The sequence below is a fragment of the Falco naumanni genome, chromosome 5 (genome assembly GCF_017639655.2).
Source record: "Falco naumanni isolate bFalNau1 chromosome 5, bFalNau1.pat, whole genome shotgun sequence".
NCBI classification, from domain to species: domain Eukaryota; kingdom Metazoa; phylum Chordata; class Aves; order Falconiformes; family Falconidae; genus Falco; species Falco naumanni.
Window position 1 is genome coordinate 54,967,472 of NC_054058.1, and position 17,230 is coordinate 54,984,701.

The 17,230-nt window shown below is 43.2% G+C and overlaps 1 protein-coding gene across 2 annotated transcripts in view; it reads left to right on the plus strand.

Annotated features, from left to right (window-relative positions):
* SRGAP1 (SLIT-ROBO Rho GTPase activating protein 1) overlaps positions 1-14,003 on the plus strand; it is a 150,329-nt gene extending 136,326 nt beyond the window's left edge. For both annotated transcript variants that reach the window (XM_040594842.1, XM_040594843.1), the window contains exons 18-22: positions 374-453; positions 7,767-7,947; positions 8,525-8,659; positions 8,786-9,131; positions 10,913-14,003. In XM_040594842.1, coding sequence (XP_040450776.1) covers positions 374-453; positions 7,767-7,947; positions 8,525-8,659; positions 8,786-9,131; positions 10,913-11,290 — 1,120 coding nt within the window. In that variant the 3' untranslated portion in view covers positions 11,291-14,003. The remainder of the gene's footprint in view (positions 1-373; positions 454-7,766; positions 7,948-8,524; positions 8,660-8,785; positions 9,132-10,912) is intronic.
* The last annotated feature ends 3,227 nt before the right edge of the window (positions 14,004-17,230 follow it).

Here is a 17,230-nt window from a genome sequence, read left to right on the forward strand (position 1 = left end):
ATAGCTTAGCAACAACCGAAACATCAGTGAGTTACCAAGATTATTCTCATCCTAAATCCAAAACACAGCACTGTACCAGCTACTAGGAAGAAAATTAACTCTATCCCAGCCAAAACCAGGACATTCTCTTAGCAACATACACTTTTATAAATTCAAGGATTTAAAGGTTCTGGGAACTTCTTAACTGACAATGTTGTTTGAAGGAGAGGTGTGTAGGCTTCTTCAGTAATTGTACATTCATAGAATGTCATGAGAATTATGTTGCACATAATGTTATAACATTATAAGAATAATTGTAAATAATCTCATAGGGGTGGCGTATTTTTGATATGTGTCGTTTCTCTCTCTGCCTCAACCTTCTGTTTCCCTTCAGTGACAGCCCATACAGTGAACATGGTACATTAGAGGAAGTGGACCAGGATGCTAGTACAGAGCCCCATACCAGTGAAGACGGTATGTCTGTTACATTGCTGTGCCTTTGATGGGAGTAAGTTTTACAGGTGTTCCATGCGGGAAACCTTCTTCCTTTCCTAATTTTGTCCTATTTGAAAGAAGGAGATTTCAGTCCTGGTGTTCTATGGCAAAGCCAGCATCTTTAATCTCTGTTTGTGTGCTTTTTCACACTGATTCATCTGTGTTTGACCAGCTGTTTCCTTGTTCTCTGCTGATTTGCCCAGTCACAGGAAGGGCAAGAGAGAAACTATTTCGGTCAGCACATGTTATTTTCTGATATAATGTTAACATTTTTAGTGACTGTATTTCGCCCACAAAAACTAAACTTATCAAAAGTGTGTCTTTAAATACTTCAACTAAGGTATATTTGCCATTCAGTGGGCTCTATTTTTATGTGAATTTAAAAGCTGTTCCATCAAAGGGATTTATAATGACTGAAAAACATGTGCGTATCCCCCACAATGAAACTTTGAACAATAGTCATTTGCTGTACCTATTAATCACATAAACTGTGACAGTTCTTGGTACGATAGATGTGAATGAAAAATTTGGTGCATCTCTATCATACCAGTTCTTTTTAGCCAAGTTTCCTAAAGGTGTATTTGACTGACACATTTCAGTTGGACCATCCTTCAGATGTCCTTCCCAGTAACTTCTGCCCAGTTTCAAGAAAATGCAACAGATGGGAAGAGGTGTCAAAATTGTTAAATAAATACAATTTTCCTGACAATCAGTAGCCAGTTAGAAGTGAAGGATTCAGAATAATGCTTTCTTTAGAGAATAGCTGCAGTGTGAGCTCACTGCATATCTGGCCAGCAGGCAACGCAGACAGAGCAACCAGCACGTGTGCACTTAGCACCAGCAGAAACAAAAGTTGCCTCTTGTCCCTCTCAGAGAATGCATGGAAAGAGGAAGAGGAAGAGACAGAGAGGGGGAAAGGGGAGGAAGAGAGCTACAGCAGAGAGGGAATTCTTAAATTTTTTTTAGAAGGATGTCATAAGGGATACTGGTTAGGAGCTGGGACAGTTGCCATAAGGAAGGGGAACAGGAAGGTGTATCTATAGGAAAACTGGCTGCACTGGTCCCATTGCACACAGAACAATGTAAACAATAGTTCCACTCTAGCTGTACCCGTCTTTTGTCACGTAGACAAGCTGTCAGTGACAGATTGCCTGTCTCTTCCCCTTTGCTGCAGTGAGGAGGGGCAGGCAGAGTCTATTAGTGCAGCTGTTTGGAGAGGAGGGACAGTTGGGTGGGCAGACATCGCAGAAGGGAGAAAAACTGAGAAGTCAGTGTTAATCTTCCGCTTGGGGTGTATACCCATGCCTGCACCCACAGTAGGGAATACTGACAGTTTTATGAGGCAGCTTTTGCATAGGTTCCTCTTGACCAGCTCTGTAGAGCTAAACCCACCGTCTTTTTCCAACACAGTGGCACTAAGTGATATGAACAAACTCATAATTGCACTTTTTCAAGACAGTATAGCTATACTTTTATAAGAGCTCTTTCTTCCGTTAGAGGTATGAAGCAAGAGTGGAAGCTGAAGAAGTCTGTCCGTCTGTCGTTTAGAACCCAAGTGAAGTAGTGAAAAGCAGGCAACACACCAGTTCCATATACTGGGACCAACTTTGGGGTCTTGTGACCAAACTGAGGCCCAAGCAGGCATGAAAAAGTGGTACAGCTTTTCAGCAGTAATCAAAAGCGGTTACTTCAAAACCACACCTAGGAAAGAATAAAACATCAGCAGGATCCAGGGGAGCAGGACCATGTCATCACGTAATGCATCGTGCCTCGATAATCATGGGCTCTACCCCACCACTGCGTTGTTATAACAACAGTTTTACATTCCTGTTGTGGTGCTACCTGTGTTATGACTGTGCCACTGGTGAAGACAAACCCTGAAGAGAATAGCTGTCAAAAGGACGAAGTTCTGTTAAAAGATTTCACTGCTCGAGAAATGTTGTTTTGTTCACCAGATTGGCCAGCAATTTAATTCTAGTTGCCCCATCACACCTTTTTAATTAATTCAGTGCTGAAAGGAAGTGGACATTCGTGTTTACAGCAAAATAATTGTTAGCACAAAAATATTTGTAATCTAGGGAAATACTGCTGCAAAGATAAAGATTAACAAGCCTGGATCACATACAAAACAGTGTCAGTCTTCAGTTCCTGCCAGCTCTAACCCATTTTTTTCCATGGATGCAGCTTTCTGTTATATAGCACATTTTTCTAACATAGGTTACAGGCTTTAAATTAAATGCATTCATCTTCTCTGCACATATATTCATATGTTTGTCCTTTGGACAATTATTTTTAAAAAAATGTTCTTCACTAGGTATGAGAATAGGTGAGAACTTTTCAGTTTGCATATTGAGCTTCAGGAGAGTCACTGATTGACCTGTGGTGGACAAAAAAAAAAAAGCTTCTGTTAAAGGGTCTGGAGTATTTTGGGGGTTTAATGTGAACGATTCATTGATCATAAGCTGGATGCATCACTGCCAGCTGTATGTGGAGAGAGAAAAAGAGAGGCATAGCATTGCTGCTGTATTGATCAGACACATGATACTTACATATTTCCTTCTGTTATGAGATGGAAGGAACGGATTCTATAAATGGAGGGGTGGTTATGTTGAAAATCTGATTAATTTTATGCTGAAATGTTGTATATGCAAGACGAAGCAGCTAATCCCATAGGAATTACAGTTATTGAAACATAATTGAGAGGCTATGACCAAAAGTGAAGGGATTTATTTTTCTACTTTATTCTTGTTATAAGAGTCACTTGTTGTATAAAGTTAAACTACAAATGACTCTCTCTGTGCCTACTAGAATAAAGCCATCTGTAGGGGCTGGCTCAGTAGTGCTAGGAATGTTTAGTTACAATTTAGAAAACACAGGAGTTATTAAAATTAAATTATGTCTGCAGAGTTAAAATCTGGTAGCTTGGGGAAAAGAAGATGGGAACTTATGATTGAGCATATAAATACTTAATAACTGTTAATTTTAAGCATATAAATTGCCCTTTTTTCTAAGGTTACTGGTGTTCTATATTTCTGTTGATCACTGGAAAGGGAAGAGTGAAAGAGAAGGAGTTGTATTTTACTGCAGTGTTTTCAGTCTTTTTTAAATGTGCAGAAAGTATCCCTATTAAGGAAAACACATAAGTTTCTTTTTTTCTCCAAAATGTGGAAATGAGATTTAATTTGTGAAGTTCAGAACATTTGGGCTCAGGCTGAGGCACAAAAAAAATCTATCTGTAATTTGGCTGCAGAATAGTCTTTACCTGCAAGTGTTTCTGCAGTAAAGATTCAAAGGATGTTGGTCGTGTTTCGCTGAAGCAGTTTTTAGCATATTTCCTTTACCTTCAATTTGCTGGAGGTTTTTTGTTCTTGTTGAAGGCATATGGAAAAGGGTGAGTAGGTTTGTTTTCAAAGGAAGTAAGAGAGAATTTCCTGAGGAAGTTGAACAGATGGATTTCTCCTGGGAAAACACATATAATTAGTGTCATACTGTTCATAGACATCTCATACACATGGGGTAAAAACTGAGATGGTAGTTCTGCTGGGAACAAAAATTGCCGGGACATGTAAGACTGTTAAGTTACTGTTGTGTCCCCAACACTTAGTAATTTTCCTGCTTTTCAGTAGTGCATGCTGTGATCAATGTTTTGCCAAATTCTGTTCTGTCAACACCTTGCAACACTTCTCTGCTTTTGCTGTTCCCCAGTCAGAGAGCTGCTGTCCTGAGGGCAGGACTTTGAAACTGCAAAGCCGCTGTTCTCTGATGGGGTGCAAGAAGAGGATGGAGATATCAAAAGATAGCATCTTCCCAAGGAGTTCAAGGACATACTCTTCCTGACAGCCAGGGTACATCTGGGAGAATTGAGGAAGAGCAAAGCAACAGCAAACTCCCCACAAAAGCGCAGGGGATGGTCTCCCCCATTTTCCTTAGCTCCTTGTACCCTGAGGTGCAGAGGGCGGTGCAGTGCCACTTCAGTGCCATCACCTCTGTAGGGAGGCTACTGCTACATCTGGCACTCCAATCCCAAAATCAAAATTAGCACTTGTGTTTCTTCTGCCCTTTCTGCTCTTGAAGCAGTGGAAGATTTTCCCACAGTTCTTCAGTTTGTCCTAATTTTTCACTTCCATAGCATTGCTTGAGTCACTAGAGATGATAGCTGGTGAGATCCTTTATGTCGTCAAATACTTCTTGCTGTTGTAGGCGAATGCCCCCAGGAATGGATAGAACAGCGCAATTACATTTCCTCCAAGGTGTCAGTTGTACAGTTAGACATTCAGTACCACACAAAATTTGTGTTACAGATCCCAAATCTAGCTTTCATCACCTTTGCTTTTTTAGAAAAGCTTGTCTGTCATTCAGTAACCTTGATATTAAATGGCTTAACTTTTCAAAATGCATTTATTTCTAGGAGTAATTGTCATGGTACTTTGGTTTTAACTATTAAGGCTTGACCTGTAACAAGGTGAATTACTGTTTAAGTAGTCTCAGTACTGTTTGCTATAGGGAAGTTCACTCCATGTAAAAGCAATACTCGAGCAAAGAAAATGCCCCTTTCAAGACAGTAAAACCTGTCTGAACTGATTTCTGGTTCTATTAAGAAAACTGTGTGAGATCTACTGGGCACGCCTCCCAGTAGAGGTGGGATTTGTTACCGAGGCGATCTAATGAATGTGTCTCAAAAGCCACACTTGTTATGGGCACATTACCAACTCATACAGCTGGTTCCAGTGGGGCAGCTTCCTTCAGACCTCTGAGAAAGTGTGTGAGTCTTGCAGGCGATGGAAGGATACAAAAACCAGATTCCTGTCGTGCACCACACTTAGATTAGTGTAACTCCACTGAGGGAGGTAGAGCTATTTCAAGTTTAGTCCATTAATTTGTAAATAAAAAGACCTGTATACAAAAATGTGGGATACAATATGGTCTGTTTAAATTAGCAGAGAAATGGGAAATCCCATAGTTAATCAGCATAGGCATCTATCAATCAGTCCAGTACCCATGACTGTTACCAGTTACCTTCAGAGAATGTCAAAGGAAAATAGGTACAGGAAATTTGGGATTTTCTTTCTTGATGTAAAGTTTTTATAGTTTGGTTGGGGTTTTTTACATTTTAAAGTATTACTGGCTAGTGAGTGTCTGGCTCTCTGAAACCTGGGAGCTTTTGCTTCTGAATTCTTGACCCGCTCTTCCATAGCCCATAACTTACCTGCAGTCTCAGAACAGTGTGTTCATACAGATGTCTGCTCCTTCTGAATCCTACCTGATTCCAGTAATACCTTCTTATAAAGAATTCCACAAACAACATGCATTAGGTGTGTTAAGAACAGCATTCTTTTGTCAGTGTTACATTATTGCTATTCAATTGAATATTGTCATCTTCAACACGATGGAAGATAAACAGGCATGTTCAGTTTTATTTCTTTTCATTTGTCAATAGTGTCTTTCCATGCCTATAGTCGCTTTGTCACATCTGTACTCTCTGTTAGGGATATACTGTAAACAGAGTATCTAGAAATGAAAACAAGATTGTATATTAGAATATACACACCAGCATTAAAGGTTTCATTTTCCAGAACGTTTCTTTCTATGTCATCTTTACCTTTTCTTCGCTTAAAAACATAAAACCAAGAAATATATCACCACCCACCCACCAGGGAATGCCTGTAGCGAGCCATCCAGTAAGGATGCATTTTCAGGAATTATTACTATCATTGCTGGGTTCTTATTTGCGTTTATATAATCAAAGTAATTTCTGCCAGCGTACATCACTTTTGCATTTGTAACAGTGGATTCCTCATACCACTTTATGCCATTTCTGGAAAGTTTCCAAGTTTATGACTCCTGAACACCCTGCAGTTCTTCACTGACAGAAGCTCTTAGCGTGACTGCAGAAGCAGCAAACCACAAGGGAGCCTTCTGCAGGCTGGGCAAGTTATTAAAAAAATGAGCTGCAAAGTATAAGCTCGGTAAAGGTGCTGTCATTACGTTTTCATGCTGCAGGATGAAGTTAATTTTAAAAAGACATTCCTCTGCAAAATGTTGTCATAAAGGGACAGTGGCTTTCATTACCAGCCTGGTTCTTTAGGGAATTACAACCTCAGCGATTTTAATTTGTACCAGACAGAGAGTTGCTATACTAGTCGTTAGCCCAGATGTTAATTTCCATCTAAATATTGCTCCAATTATGTAAAGAAGTTCGTCATTTTGGAGACTCTGGGTTACTGGAATCAACAAAGCGTGTGATTTTTAAACCCGTATTTTGCAGGTTGTTCATTATGTTTTGAGACCGTGATGATAAATTTTGATCTGTTTGAGTGCAGGTGCTTTGGGTTTTGTGCAGAAGAAACTACAGGTTGCTAAATTCGCAGCTGTTTTATTTATATCTGGGCACAGCTCTGAAGATACCTGCAGGCAGACGTTCAGCAGGGACCCTTCACTGACATCAGTAGGTTTCTGACCCAAGCATAGGTTACAGGATGGAGTCCATTACCAATGTAAGGCTGAATTTACCAGCGTACTGACAGGACTGCTGTAACCAATGTTTGACTTCAGAAAATACCCGCAGAACCAGAGGAACTCGGGATGTTGGAGCAGGCAGAGCTGCCTTAGGCAACTTCAGGCCACACAGGGACTGCCCCCATGGAGTCATCGTCCTGAGGCAGTCTGGAGCCACGTGCCTCGATCAGAAAGAGTGTTAAGGAAGAGATTAAAGCACTAGGCTTCAGTGTTGTGTAAAACACTAGGTTTTCACTGGGTCTGCACACTCATCACATAAAAGACAGAAATCTCTTAGCCCAATTAGGCAGAATATCCCTGCAAAGGAAATCCTGTCTTCCTTCCTTTGCCACTGCAGATGTTACAGGCACTCCTGTTTACTTTTCCTTTATCACACTGGTTCCTCAAGCCTCTGATGATTCATCTGAGTTTGTTCATCTTATTTTCAGAGGTCTTCATTGTCTGACCTCCATCCTGCTCCCCAGCCATGAAGGAGCCCTTGCAGCGGGAGGCAGAGGCCCTTTCCCAGCTACAGCTATTGCAACTTTTGAGTATGCTGTTATTTGCAGCTTGCAAAGCAACCCAGATGTTTCACACGTGGGGCACAGATTGATTATGTTTCTTTGTAAGAGACGTAACTACTGCCTGAAGTCTGCCTTAGCTGAGCTGATGTCAGTCAGCTCTGCTCAATAAGAATGAGCACTGAGAAAATGCAATAAATGGGTTTTATGGAAGCAAAATGAGCAGATAAGCCAGTGTGGAATCTGATTATCTGTTCTTCTTCCCTCCCTACCCAGAGTGCGAGCCCATAGAAGCTATAGCCAAGTTTGACTACATTGGAAGATCTGCACGAGAACTGTCTTTCAAGAAAGGAGCTTCCCTTCTGCTCTATCACCGAGCATCTGAAGACTGGTGGGAAGGAAGACACAACGGAATTGATGGCCTTGTCCCTCACCAGTACATAGTGGTGCAGGATATGTAAGCAGTGTCTGGTGTGACTAAGTTCTTGGTGGGGTGTAAAAACATGCTGAAGCAGTTAACAAAGTGACTTCCAAATGGGACAGTGGTTTGAAGGCTCAGATAGATTAAACATTTGCCTTCTATGCAGGATGCCTCTGTCTTTATTGCCCTGAATTGACAGCTCTTAATCAAAAGCTACTGTGAGGTTAAGCTGATTTGTTTATGGATATGTTCCCAGAACATTAAGAGACAGATGCTGCTGCACCTTTTTTAATTTGACTATCTCTTTGTAGCAGTTGCTGACATTTAATTTCAGAATAGCAAGGGCTGGAGAAATGCGGCCCTGAACTCTTGTTTTATAGTATTAAGAATGTGCTTTGCCAAGTATGACAAAGTTGTTCCTTACAGAAAGGTTACACTCAAAATGTAAAAAGCTCAATAAACAGAAGGATTATGAGCAATATTTGGAGACATGGAGAGGCTTCAGCACGTTGTAACATGCCAGTTTTTCTTAAGGGGGTTAAAATCTGGGAGTGCAAAGGTGCTTTCTGTCACACTTAACTCACTGACTTCTCACCATGTGTGTTCTGTTTAGGGATGATACTTTCTCAGATACACTGAGCCAAAAAGCAGACAGTGAGGCCAGCAGCGGACCCATAACTGAGGACAAGTCATCATCAAAGGACATGAACTCTCCTACTGACCGTCACTCTGATGTGTATTTAGGAAGGTAAGCTTGAGCATAACATGTTTTCAGTAGTACTGCTCACAGCTCAGGTAGCATAGCAATTACTTCTCCACATGCTTTCGGTGGGTCACTGCAACTTGTCCTGTAACCGCTTCTTCATTGGTGCAGGCAAAGAAAGAGATCAGAACCTCCACCTCCTCTAAGACGCCCTGGCAGGAGCAGTGATGGTCACTGCCCAGTACACGCACCTCACCCTCTCTCCAACTCATCCGTGGAGCTAGGTTCCCCCAACCTGGCAACTCACTGCAGTCCCAGAGCCCTCCTTCAAAACCGCAACCTCAATGCTGACAGCCCTGAAAGACGGCGTAGACCTGGGCATGGCAGTCTCACTAACATCAGTAGGCACGATTCTCTAAAGAAGATTGATAGCCCTCCAATCAGAAGATCCACATCATCTGGTCAGTACACCGGTTTCAATGACCATAAACCACTGGACCCAGAGTCAATAGCTCAGGTTTGTGTCTCTTTTATTTTACGTCACTCTGTGATTTTCTGAGAAGAAAGCCTCGGTGAATAGCATAGCACAGAGCGCAGACACTGGTAGGAGTGCGTGTGCAGGAGAATATCCTACTTAGCTTTCCAAACAGAGTGTGTGTGGAAGAAGATGAATTAAGGGGTCTTGGATAGAAGAAGCACAAGGGGAAATAGACATTGCAGAAGCAATAAAAAGAAATTATTTTCCGTTATACTGTAATGAAATTGCCTCAGCCACACGGAACACCAGGATGGTATATGATTACAGCAGCTACGTAAATCACTGCTCGGATGAAGGTTGGCCTATTCTAACTTGCATGTAATTAGTGTTCAATTATGTCTCAGTATGATGGTATTCAGAAAAGTGCTCTGATGGTGAGTAGCAACCATTGCCATTCAAAGCACAGATTTACATTCCAGGGCCTTGTTGATTTTACGTAGATTTCATATAGTTCACATATAGGTCATACCGTATTTGATTTGGTGCTTATAGTTGAGCCTAAGAAGATAATGTGCAAGATGATGTACATGCGTAAATGGTGGGCCATCTTATCTCTGTGTGAACACACACCAGTCTCATTCCTGGCAGTGAAGAGTTGAAAAGGATGGACTAGGGAGCACCCTGATCATCAAATCGGCCTGGTGTACAGAGCTGGTAACAGCTCTCGAGCAGATAGATAGCACTGTCTCCAGAGCTAGCATTTTGTCTAGGTAGAATAACATGATTACTAGGGGCACCCTGTGGGTGCAATATGATTGCAGAAGTATTTTACAATAACGCTGGCACTTGTATTTTAAAGTTCAATGTACTGGTAATGCTTACTTTCAAACTCTGCTTCCGGCGGAGAGCAGAAGGGTCATGCTTGCATCAGAAAGCTGAACCATGTATTTGAGTTACAAAGTGTAAATGTTGTTTTTGTTTTATTTTCCTGTAATTTATTTGTTTACTTTCCTGGAACTACAGACAGTGCTGTTTGGCTTAAGCTTTTTATTTTTTGCTTTTTTTTTTTTTTTGCCTAGACTAGTGATCATTCAGCAGCGAGAGAACCCAAACTTTGATTAAACTGTGTCAAAGGCACTGTGAGCAAGCAGGGAACACCAGATATTTTAACCTTAGTTGTATCTCAGTACCACTGAAAAGTAGTAAATTAGTGTCTTGGTGCATTCTTTTAGCATATGTGCCAGAAATCCTGATGAAGGAAATAACTTCTTAGGTAAGTTCACTGAACGATATCTTGCAGGTCTTTTCTGATTAAGATGTAACTCAGAGAAACAAGAGGAGAGAGGAGCTGATAGACACACAAGTTTTGTTTCCTTACAAAACCAGGTCTTATAATCCATGTGAGGGAATACAGATCCTGAATACCTGAGGCACTAGATGAGGGGAGCAGTTAGCAAGTGGACTAAAATCTTTACAGCTGTCAGTGGCAGAAATCTTTACAGTTAAAAACACTCCTAAGCAAATATCCATTGTCCTGACAGTCGTTTAATGAAATGGCTTGCAGGTTGATTGATTTTTTTGATTCCGTCATGTAAAAAGGTTAAATATTTGTAAAGTCCAGCCAAAGCTACCATCTTGTCAGTCATAGTGTCTTTCAAATAGATCTGGTGGAAATTGGTTTTAGCACTATAATATTCGTTAAAGAGAGGATGGTTGGCAACTTAATTAATGCATTTTTCACCCCCTCCCATTGCTCTTCTGGTGCTTTGCGTTCAGTAGAAATTCAAATGACCTGCTGCTCTCTCTGTGCTCTGATCCAGGACATCGAGGAGACTATGAACACGGCACTGAACGAGCTCCGTGAGCTGGAGCGGCAGAGCTCGGCGAAGCACGCCCCCGATGTTGTGTTGGACACCTTGGAACAAATGAAAAACACCCCCACCCCTGCCACCTCCACGGAGTCACTCAGCCCTCTCCACAGTGTCGTTTTAAGGAGCTCTGAGCCCCAGATCCGCCGTAGCACTAGTTCTTCCAGTGACACCATGAGTACTTTCAAGCCCATGGTGGCCCCTAGAATGGGAGTGCAGCTGAAACCTCCTGCTCTTAGGCCAAAACCTATTGTTCTTCCAAAAACAAATCCTAGCATAGGGCCTTCCCCTCCTTCCCAGGGTCCAGCCGACAAATCTTGCACAATGTAGACAACTCAGCCACCCACAGTGCCCAGCTGGGGTATGCTAGGGAAAGGGATGGATTAAAAATAAGAAGTCAGGGCTCCATAATATCGTTTGTTCATGTTTGTAACTGGAGAGGCTTTGTTTTTCAGTGTTTTTGAATGTATTGTCTGAAACTAGCTACATTAACATGGGCATTTGTATTTTGTATGGTTTCAATTAAAAGAAAAACTGGACAATTGTGCATCGTTTTAAAAACAAACATAGACTTACTTGAAAACTTAATGCTGCACCATTTGTAATAAAAACAACACAGATCACAAACAGCTTGCCACGTTGTACCATACTTCACAGTTTTGCTGTAGCTATATAATAACAGATCCTGCACGAAACTAAGGGGCAGGGGGTCAAGGGAGGTGGGACCTCTCACTTCTGGGTCACCAAACCAAATCTCAAGCAGGTTAGTAAGAGCTGAAATTTAGCGTGTGAGGATTAAGTGTCTGTGGAATGTCTAAGTCATCTCAGGCCACAGTTCTTATTTAAGACACACCAAAAAAACCCCACCAAACCCTCACAACTCTTATAACTGGCACCAAGTTTTAGCTTTCCCGTTGGCAGTCTCACTAGAGACAAGCACTAGATGGATCTGGCGATCACATTGCTCTCACCGATAAAAAGCAGCATTCCAGGTCACAGCTAAGGCACATCTCCAGGATAGTATCTAGAAACTCCTTTTGCAGCCCTCTGTAATAGTGTCCCTGTTCCTATGAAGCTAGACCTTCTTTCCCTGATACCATGTTTTTCACAAAAGCTAAATTCATTTAAAGTTCATAGTTGAGCAAGCCAGGCTCTGGGGGAGTATGTGAACCTGTTGGTCCGTTAGGCAGGCTGATAGGCAATTGAAAGGATCAACTACACAGTAATTCAGCCAAGTATCCCACTGACTTTATTGTTCAGTGTCCAAGTAAAGACACAACGTGAGTCGTCATGGTTGGAGTTGGAGCTGACCTAGCTCCGCTGGCTGCCTTGCACAGCGCAAGCGCTGCACCCATCCTGCGTTGTGCTGACGGCAGCAGGACAGGGACTCTCTGAAGAGGGACAACCTCCTGCCAGTGATGCAGGGGTCACTCACAGGACAGATAGCTGAGTTTCTACTGCCTAGATTCAAGCTGACTAAAGTTTTCCATAACAACTTCCCCTCCTTCCCCCCCCCCCCCCCTTTTTTTTTTTTTAATGACAGAAACCAGTACCTTTCTTCTGTCTGTGAGCGACAACTGTTAACTTTGCTTAGAGCACTGTTGTTAAGCTTTGTTAGGCGTGAACTAAATGTACAGCTGTTTTGCACATTGCAACAGTAAGCCATAGTATTATTTCTGTGAATATATTTTCCGACATCCAATCCATAAAATAAGTTTCAGTGAAAAAGATGGGAGGAAGAAAAAAAATCTCTTGTGGTCCACCAACAGGAGTGCAACTGGCTTTAAGTAAGATCTCGCTGTTGGAAAGCTTGGAGTGGTACCACTCGCTATACATAAACAATTAAGTCTGGGAGAAGAATAAAAACAACATTTGACAGGCATAATTACTGAGGTGATGGGAGCAATTTCCTGTTTAGGAACAACTTGTTCCTGCTCTGGTTTACACCCTGTAGATAGCTAATGCGAAGCCCCAGGTGTGAAAAGTACCTCATGAACTGCCTCCGACACCCAAACCGCTCCTGCTCTTTGCAAACCCTTCTCGATCCAGCTGCAGACTTCATGCACGTCTAGGTTAAAGGCAAAGTCTTAATCCGCCACAGCGGACTGTGCCGCATCAGTCAGCGAACCTCCACCCTCTCGACCATACTGCCTAGTCCTAACGCCGGGGCAAGAGCCTAAGCCAGGCCAGCCCCAGCTGCTGACCAGCACTGATCTATAGGGTCTGTTCACTTGGTCAGGACCAGAGATATTTTCAAGTAGTTCCCCAATTTACTAGAATCAGTGGAACAAACTGGAATTTCAGCTTTCATTCACATGCAGTTTTAGTCTAGCATTTTTAAATTAACCCACCTGGCATAATTGAGATGGATACCTGTATCTTTAAATTGCATAGGGAATTTTGTATGTTTAAATAACTGTACTGGACTACATAATGCTTATATTAGAAATTGTTTAGCAAAAGAAAATATTAGAAACAGTGCATTTAGTGAATGCATCCACTTAGTGCATTCACACAGTTAAATGTGTAGTTTGATGGTTATTATAGATACTTAAAAGTATAGTAAGTGGATATGTAACAGGAAAGACTGCTACAACTACAGACGTACTAAAGGGTAACTCCTGCACACCTAATCCAATCAGTATTGTCCTTTACTGTCAAGTTTGATGAATTGCAGTACTGGTAGCTTCCTGCTTGTTGACTGTTACCTAATTGTGTCAATGTACATCTGTAGTATGTACATGTGAAAGTGCCTTTAAATTTTAGAGGAGCTTTAGCCTTGCTCTTGTACTGTTGCATTTCCATTGCATCCTTCTCTGTTCCTGTATGGCTGCATTCCCATTGCATTCCTTCCACTCCTGAAAAACAAATAAAACCAAGGAAATTTCACAGTTCTGGAAGAGAAATGTACTGTTAATCTGTTGTGACAATGCACTTTTATGTATAGTACTGTACATTTTTGGCATGTACCATTACAAGCTTCAGTATACATTCAGGTTTGTTCCTCATAGTGTATCTTTATAATAAAGAAGATAGTTCTGTCTGTGCGTGTAGTTTTGCTGGGTAAACTGCCGTTATCTTCTAACATGGACTGCCAATCTACCTTTACCTTCCACAGAAAGGGAAAACAACCAGCACCCCCAGCCACCCACACCCCCCCCCCCCACATCAGCTCCCATCATCGTCTCGGCCTGAAGAAGTCCTTTTCCCCCGACAGGCTTAAAAAGCACCACCCCCATAAACTCGCTCAAGTCCCTCTGTAGCTGAAGACCCCCCCATAAAGAGCCACCAACCTCGTGCGGTTCTGCCTGAGCACCCATCAAGGGTGGCCCACCCTGCTCCTGCTGGCTCTGGGAACCGCCTGCCACCCACCCACCCACGCAGCACCTCACCTCAACCCTCCTGCTTCCCGCAGGAAAAACAGGCACACGCCAGCCAGCCCGGCTCCCTTCGTGCTGGGAAAGCTGCTGTAACGCAACTGTTTGTTAGTGGGCTCATCGATCAGCCCGTGGTGTCAGCCCTTGCATCGCCCTGTCCAGTGACCTACTTTGAGTATTTCTTCTCATCCCCTACTGCACAAAAGCCGACTAAGACATGCAGGAGGGGACAGCAAAGGTCATTCATTGCTCATTCAAGGTCCCGCACAGCCCGGAGGATGCATAACCCAGTTTCCACAGTCAGCCCATACGCTAGTGAGGAGAGAGGCTTCTGGTGGCCTTTCATTCATTTTAAAATAAATAAGGACACACAGGAAGAGGGGTCTCCTCCTGTTGTGTAACGTGATGTTTCGGTGTTACACTGTGCTGCCTTCTTAGCTTGCTTCCAGGTTTAGTAGTGGGAAAAAACACAGCTCTCACAGAGACAGCCAAGGGGTTTGCCAGGTGACTAGGGAACCACTGACTTTACCAGCACTCAGAAACGCAAAGGGGCGGTGAGTTGTTTTGCTGGGAAAACCAATTAACCGACCAGAAAATGAGCAGCAGCAGCAGCGGGGTGCTCAGCTCTCAGGCCGCTGCCGAAAATCGCTGTTTCAAGCCACATGCAGCTCCAGGACACGGCACTGCCACAGCCCACAGAGACACACACCCCCAGCCGGCCCAAGGACACAGCAGAGGAGCAGCCCAGGTTTTAAGTCCTTGGTAGAGACGCAGGGTTTGTTACTTACTCTTGGCTGGCAGGGACTCATCCTGCCCAGAAGGATCCACGGTCACTCTGTTCCATCACTGCTAGTCTGTGGAACAGGCCTTGACATTAGTCTGGATGGTGCTGGTACGGGGAACAACTGAAGCCAGCTGAAGCTAGCGATGTACAGGATCCAAGTACCGTTCTGTAGGTAAGAATATTGCTTTTCCCATGAACAAGGCTCTTGGGAGAGAAAGGAAAGAAAAAAATCTATAATAGATGAAAGCCCAAATTGATCAACAGACCGCCACAGCCTCGGCCTCAGCCTGGCTCACACGGCCCCCCCAGCCCCCTCCCGGCACGCAGCCCTGCTGCACACCCCCCACCACCCTGCTCCCCGGCAGGGCTGCAGCCCCAGCACGGTGCGCCCGTTCCCCGCATCCAGCCATCCCGCTGATCAGCGAGGCCAAAACTGGTGGAAAGGAAAACAGAACATGGCAGGTCACCAACCAGGCCATCTGATCCACCATCCCAGCCAGATGGGAGAACAAAACTTGTGTGGCAGTGCTAAGCCAAACTTCAGGGAGAAAAGAGCAGTGTAATTCCTCACCTTCCCACTCCCGTCAGATACAGTGGGAGCCAGCAGGCCCACGGGCTGGAAGGTGACATGCAGAATTTGATGCTGACTGAGGGATTCAATAGCATTAAATAATATTTAATAATCTGGCTCTGGCTGAGTTGGACAAGTCTCCGTAGGTTTTCTTTCACCTTTCTCAGTACGTACATGCAGATTAAAAATATGCAGGAACACAGGTTTTACACTTGACCCTGTGGTCACCTGAGCCGGTGCCCCACAGCCGCACAAGGACGGTGCATCCCTCAGCTGTGTCTGCGCCATCTCCCAGCAGGGTCAGGCCACACCGGTCGCTGCAGAGACCCAGCAGCGGCTTTTTGTCTGGGGTCGGAGATAGTGGGTTTTCCTTTTTTAATTAACAAACTGCATTGATTTTTATTTTTTTTTCCAGGTAGCATAGTAATGGAATAAGACTGGAAGTACAAGGCGTAACAAATTTGCCTGTAAAACATAGACAAGTTGTGCTGTAGAAAAGAGGTCAAACATTTCCAGGACTGAAATCAATAGTAGCTGCACTCAGTACAGCAGCACGGATAAACCAAAAACGTTGGAGCACGTCAATTCCTCCCTTAATATCTGCCATGTCCATTTTCAGTGGTGTACACTGACATCTATAAACACTGACCAAACAACACAAACCAATGATTTACATTTATTTGAATGAATTACCCTCCGGGAGGGACAAATCACTGAGCCCAGCGCTGCTCCGGAGTGTAATAAGACAGTCACTGAAACGGTTGGGGTTTTAGCAGTGACTTCTTGACTGCAATGAAACAGCATTAACGTGGAGGTTGTTACCAGAGTCATGAATAGTGAATTTAGGTGTGCCAAAGGTGGAAAATAAAATGTTTCACAACTTCGACCAAGAACTGCTGAGTACTGTAAAGAGACCCAGTACAACACATGTTTTAATTGGGGTTTTTCCTGCCTACAACGCTTTCAGAGATAGCCATTACAGTAGCACACCAGCACCCCTGGTGACCAGCATCTGGGTGAATACAACAGGGTTATCCACCAGTATTCAACCACTATGCTTTTCTCAGCTCTTTAAATGAATGACATTCCAAGCATGGGTGAAACACTAATTTGAGATCTAGTGTTAAGAGCGTTTTTTAATTTGTCACACACATCACAAGGCACATTTTACGGCTAAGTCAAAGTTTTTCTGAACAAAATCAGTTCATGCACAAGGTTACAATTAGGGATTGAAACATGGTTAATTGTGGGCTGCCAAATCACGAGTTAGTTCTGAACTCTCCTTCATTCCCCCTCCAAAATCATTAATCAAAAATAAAATAGATATATACGTACATATCATTTCTCCAAAGCACAGAGCCGGGTGCACTGCAAAATTCCCGCTGCATGTTTTGTTAAGAAAACACAGTGATGCGGTCTGCCGGGGGACAAAGCTCTCCATCCCTGCACAGCATGAATGGCAGGTGGGAGTGGGGCACAGTGGCAGGCAGCAGCATGGGGGATACAGTGCACCCCTGTGGGAGGGACCCCCATTTTCA